General features: G+C 39.2%; 1 protein-coding gene across 1 annotated transcript in view; it reads left to right on the top strand.

Annotated features, from left to right (window-relative positions):
- The window catches only part of PDE11A (phosphodiesterase 11A), a 747671-nt gene that overhangs the window by 683469 nt on the left and 57675 nt on the right, over nucleotides 1–6527 (top strand). The window contains exon 19 of the mRNA XM_006866701.1: nucleotides 6258–6341. Within this exon, the coding sequence (XP_006866763.1) occupies nucleotides 6258–6341 (84 nt within the window). The remainder of the gene's footprint in view (nucleotides 1–6257; nucleotides 6342–6527) is intronic.

Genomic DNA, 6527 nt, shown 5'->3' with positions numbered 1-6527 from the left:
CTGTTGTTGTTGTTAAGTGCCATGGAGTCAGTTCCGACTCATAATGACCCTGCATAGGGTTTCCGAGGCTGTAATCTTTACGGGAGCAGAACGCCTCCTCTTTCTCCCGCGGAACCGCTGGTAGTTTCGAACTGCTGACCTTGCGGTTCACAGCCCGATTCGTAACCACTATGCTACCAGAGCAGCGTAGTGGGTTTTGCATTGGGCTGCTAATTGCAGGGTCAGCAGTTTGAAATCTACTAGAAAATCCGTGGAAGAAAGATGAGACTTTTTGCTCATGTAAAGATTTATAGCCTTGGAAACCCTATAAGGGATCTTTATGAGTCAGAACTGCCTCCACAGCATATAACCATCACCATATATGTGTATGTTGTTATCAGGTGCTGTTGAATTGATTCTGACTCATAGCAACCCCATGTACTACAGAACAAACACCGCCCTATCCTGAACCATCCTCAGAATTGCTATGTTTGAACCTGCTGTTGCTGCCACTGTGTCAATCTATCTTGTTGAGTTGTTGTTGTTGTTATGTGCCGTGGAGTCGATTCCGACTCATAGTAACCCTGCACAGGGTTTCCGAGGCTGTTAATCTTTACGGGAGCAGAACGCCTCATCTTTCTCCCACGGAACAGCTGGTAGTTTCGAACTGCTGACCTTGCGATTCGCAGCCCGATTCATTACCATTACGCTACCAGAGCTCCTTGTTGAGAGTCTTTTTTTTTGTTGACCCTCCACTTTACCAAACATGATGCCCTTCTCCAGGGACTGGCCCCTTCTGATAACATGTCTGAAGTATGAGAGACCAAATTTCACCATCCTGGCTTCTAAGGAGCATTCTAACTGTACTTCTTCCACCACAGATTTATTTGTTCTTTTGGCAGTCTATGGTACTTTCAATATTCTTCTCCAACACAATTCAGTTGTACCAATTCTTCTACAATCTTCCTTATTCATTGTCCAATTTTCATATGTTTATGAGGTAATAGAAGATACCATGACTTGGGTCAGGCACACCTTAGTCCTCAAATTGATAGCTTTGCTCTTTAATACTTTGAAGAGGTCTTTTGCAGCAGATTTGCCTAATGCAATATATCATTTAATTTCTTGACTGCTGCTTCCATGAGTGTCAATTGTGTATCTAAGTAAGCTGACGTCTTTGACAACCAATATTTTCTCTGTTTATTATGATATTATATATTAATCCAGTTGTAAGGATGTTTGTTATCTTTACAGTGAGGTGCAATTCATACTGAAGGTTGTAGTCTTTGACTTTCATCGGAAAAAGTCATCTTCACTTCCAGCAAACAAGGACTGTCATCTGCATATCACAGGATGTTAATTAGTCTTCCTCCAATCCTGATACTGGAGTCTTGGTGTGGCACTACAAGATAATGCACTGGACCACAAGATTGGTTTGAACCAGAAGGTCGGTGGTTCAAACTCACCAACTGCTCCTCGGAAACCCTTTATTGGGTCACTATGAGTCGGAACTGACTCAATAGTACTTAACAACAACAATCCTGATACCAACTTACTCATGTAATCTATTTTCTCAAGTTATTTCCTCAGCATACAAATTAAATAAGGATAGTGACAGAATACAATCTTGTTGCACACCTTCCCTGATTTTAAACAGTTCAGTTACCCCCTTGTTCTGTTCTAACAACTGCCTCTTGGCCTATGTATAGACTCCTCATGAGCACAATTAACTATTCTGGATACCCATTCTTGAAATGTTATCCAGAGCATGTTATGATCCACACAGCTGAATGTCCTTACATAGTAATTCAACCAGAAGTAGACATCTTTCTGGTATTCTCTTCTTTTATCCAAGATTCATTTTGGATATGATATCAGCAACTATATTTCCTCATTCCACACCCTCTTCTGAAGCTCGAGTTTCTGCAGCTGCCTTTCAATGTTCTGCTGCAATCTTTTTTTAATTGTCTTTAACAAAATTTTACTTGCAGGTGATATTAATGATATTGCTCCACTGGGTTGCCTTTCTTTGTGTTGTGCACAAATATGGATCTTTTCCAATGGGTTGGCCAGGTAACTGTCTTCCAAATTTCTTGGTATATTTGAGTGAGTACCTCCAACTCTGCATCAGTTTATTGAAACATTTCAATTTGTATTCCATCACTTCCTGTTGTTGTTGTTAATTGCTGTCGAGTTGGTTCTGACTCATAGTGGTGAGGCTTATATGATAACGCTTTCTGCTTCCTCCTTGGAAACCTTATACACAGTCACTATGAGTTTGAATTGACTTAAAGGCATTTAACAGCAACATTTAATAGATAAATAGATCGATAGATATAGATTTGGTGTTGTTAAGTGCCATCAAGTTGGTTCCGACTCATAGTGACCCTATACAGGGTTTCCAAGAAGCGGCTGGTGAGCTTGAACCACTGACCTTGCGGTTCAAACCAACCTTGTAGTCCAGTGCATTAACCCACAGAGCCACACCAGAACACCAGATATAGATATAGTTGTTGTTGTTAAGTGCCATGGAGTCAGTTCTGACTCATAGAGAACCTGTATAGGGTTCTGAGGAGCGGGTGGTGAGTTTGAACCACTGACCTTATGGTTTGCAGTCCAATGCTTATCCTATATCACGACATCAAGACTAGATGTATGTATTTGTTGTTATTGCTAAGTGTCTTCAGTCGATTCTGAAGCTGGAATAGAATTTCTCATCTTTCTTCCACAGTATAGTTGGCAGACTTGAACTGCAGGCCTTGTAATTCGCAGTCCAGTGCTTATATATATGGAACCACTGTGATATGTATATATATATATATATATATATATATACACACACACACACATATATATATATATATATATATATATATATATATATATATATATATACACACACATATACATATATATATGGAATGCATACAATTAATGTCTAAACGCTAATACACTCATGATCTCTCTGCTCAAATCTCTTTTTAAATGAAAGCTTTTGCTTCACTTTAAAAAATCTGTTTCCAAGGCACCCACTGACGGGTTTACAATGTAGCAATACCAAAGGTCATTTAGTTAAATGAAAAAAAAATGAGTAAACTGACAATGTTGGAAGCCTGAGAGTGCAGTGGGGCAGCTCTAAGGATCCTTTGTCTGTGGGCTCAAATAAGGCATTTTCTGAAGAAATAATTGTAATTAAGTCAGCAGTAGAAACAGCCCTAACTGATACTTTCTCCTTACAAAAGGCAATTTAACACGGCTGGTGAACCTCCCTTCAAAAGAGACTGGGTTGTTGTGGCCGGTGTCTCATACGAGTCTTCAACCAGAGATATCTCTTCATACATGTACCCAGAGATGATACATGCTGTGTTCATTATTCCTTGTTATTTAGAAAGAAAATTCTCTCAGAATTCCTTCAGCTAGCATGGTCCTAGAAGTCAGAGTAACTATGAAGACTAAGGTCTGATCAGGATCACAGTCGAAGGGTTTGTACAGCAGTGGGTCAGTTACAAGCGTCTAGCTTGAGCATCTCTGTGTTGAGCATGAAGCTAAGTACTATGCATCAAGCAGTAAGCAAAGTGCTGTCTTCCTTGCCTTTGAGAAACTTGTCAATTGTGGGAAACATAGACATGAAATAACTACTAATGTTCAATTGGATTCCTGGTGTGATGCTGTAGGATAAGCACTGGACTGATAGGTCATTTGAACTGCAAGGTTGGTGATTCAAACTTACCAGCCATTCCTCGGAAACCCGATACAGGGTTGCTATGAGTTGGATCTGACTCAAAAGCACTTAAAAAAACAACAAATATTCAATTATTACTAGTTTGATTATAATCAATTGGAGTCCTGGTGTAGCACTGTAGGATAAGCACAGGAGTGCTAATTGCAAAGTCGGTGGTTCAAACCCACCAGCCACTCCTTGTGGTTGCTATGAGTCAGAACCGACTTAATCGCACTTAACAATAACAATCAATTACAAAACTATAAAATGCAGTAAAGGAAAAGCATAGAACATTGTGGTAGCTCGTGTTTACATTCATTTTTCTCTCATCAAATATTTATTTAGACGTGACTAGTCTAGAAATAGGAGTTCTGGTGTGGTGCTGTGGGATAATGTACTGTACCACAAGGTCGGTTTGAGCTGCAAGGTTGGAAGTTCAAATTCACCATCCGCTCCTCAGAAACCCCATACAGGGTCATAATTAGGTGGAACCCACTGAACAACAATACTTAACAACACCAAAAGTCCAGAAATAAACCCTTAAAATTACACTCAACCTATTTATTCTCCAAAAGCTTGCCTAGACAATTCAATAGAACAAATTAATCTCTGCAACAAATGGTCTGGGAACAACTGGATAGCCATTTGCAAAAGAATGCAGGTGAACCCATATTTCTGACCATACACAGAAATAAACTCAAAATAGGTCATAGATCTAAATGTAAGAGCTAAAATTTAAAAACTCTTAAAAGAAAATGTAAGTATAAATCTTTGTCATTTGAGATTAGACAGTGGTTGCACAATTCCATAAATATACCAAAAACCATTGAATTTTTAAAAAAAGAATGATTGTATAATACACAACAAGCACAAAATGTTAGGAAAACAGAGAATATAAAACAGAAGCATATTTTTTAAAGGAAAATTTTGGACCAAGCCTTATAATTCTCAAGAATCATGCTCTCTCTTGCACATTTCAGAGTTCTCTGAATTTCAGTCCTTTTGCCTGATATATTTAACAGTTTACATTGCAAGACAAGAGATGAACAGAGCTGGTGGTGGTCAGTGACCTGCCTCCTAATTTGGAAGTCTTTTCTTAAGAAGCACACTTCTATCTCTTGTGAATCTTAGAGCCTACTGATTTTGTCCCACCCACTCACATCCTCTCCCATAGGCCTGAATGGCCCAGGCTTTTTCAACATCTCCTTACCAAGGGTGAGAATTCTTGATAGCTCAATAACTAAAGAACTTGACTGCTAACCAAAAGATTGGAACCTTCCAGTCAACCTGGGGTAGAAAAATGTATAGTCTTCTACCATAAAGATTAAAGCTTTAAAAACACTTTGGAGCAGTTCTGTTCTGTCCAGGAATCACTATGAGCTGAAATCCACTCACTGCAATGGGTTTGTTTTGGTTGAGTTCCGAAGGTCTGAGTTGGATCCTCCCTGAGGACCTACGTTAACCATGATATGATGTTGATGCCATATTTAGAGGAAAGATAAAATTTACTCTAAGACTGTAAGGGAGTCCTGGTGTGGCGCTTTGGGTTAATGTGCTGGACTGCAAAGTTGGTTTGAACTACAAGGTTGGTGGTTCAAGCTCACCAGCTACTCCTTGGAAACCCTATACAGGGTCACTATAGGTCGGCAGTGACTTGACAGCATTTAACAACAACAAGACTGTAAGGCAGAGCAGGTTATAAACTGACAGTCCAGCATTCTAGATACATAAGGGCTCCACTTGTCCCATAGCCTCTTCCTTAGACCCTAGCTTTTCTCCTTAAGAACTAAAAGAATGACATTCTTACTGAAGTAAAGCTGCCAGTGTTTATTTAAGAAATTTTAGTTTCCCAACCTCCAACTTCAATTATTCTCCTTCTTAAGTATGCCCAACAGAAATATGCCACTTTTTTTTTTCTCAAAAATATACCAAAACTATCCCAGCCATTAAAAACATCATAAAATTAAAAGCTGAGGACTAATGAGAGAAAGGGCACCCTGCCATCATCCATGTAGTCATAAATAAAAATGTAGGAATCTATTATTGATAAAACTATTGAAAAACCAAAGAATTACCAAACCAACACCTGAACAAAAACTAACACTGACGCCTTCTATTTATAATGAAATTCCTTTTAAGGATCTTTCCCAATTTACCCTATTCTCTCCCATACTCCTCCACTATAAAAATAAAAGCTTGTATTATTTTTATGGTAATAAAACATGTCTCCTTCCCCTTGACTTGTACCCAATTCTCAGCGACTTGATGGCTTGCTTTTAGTAGCAGTTACCTATATCTGAAGACAGACATTGGCCTCAAGGAGTTGCTTGCTATAAAGTTCAAATACATTCACTTACAAACCTCATAAAAAGAGAAGAAAATAATTTATTTCTTATCACAGATAAAGAGGGGGAAAGTATGTGTAAAGATGGGTTGGGATTTGTGAAGTGTTCAGTTAGTAAAAATTGGATCATTGTGGCAGTGTTTGACAAACCTGCTGTAAAATACTCCAGGGTAATAAAGCATTCTTTTCCCCACCTCCCCGCCCCCACTCTAGGCTATTTTTGATCGGAACCGGAAAGATGAACTGCCTCGACTACAACTGGAGTGGATCGATAGCATCTGCATGCCTTTGTATCAGGTAATCTTGACAGGGAGGGTCAGAATGTCCTGACTGAGCCAGCAAAGGAAGAAGGTGTGGGCGCTACCTTCTGAAACCTCTTCCAGCGGGTTCAAATCAACTCCACTGCAGTGGGTTTTGGTTCCTTTTGGTTTTCCAGGATGTGTATGTTCTTGAGAACTCGGTTTGCATTTTATATATATAGCG

The sequence above is a fragment of the Chrysochloris asiatica genome, unplaced genomic scaffold (genome assembly GCF_000296735.1).
Source record: "Chrysochloris asiatica unplaced genomic scaffold, ChrAsi1.0 scaffold00094, whole genome shotgun sequence".
NCBI classification, from domain to species: domain Eukaryota; kingdom Metazoa; phylum Chordata; class Mammalia; order Afrosoricida; family Chrysochloridae; genus Chrysochloris; species Chrysochloris asiatica.
This window is presented reverse-complemented; position numbering and strand designations above follow the sequence as displayed.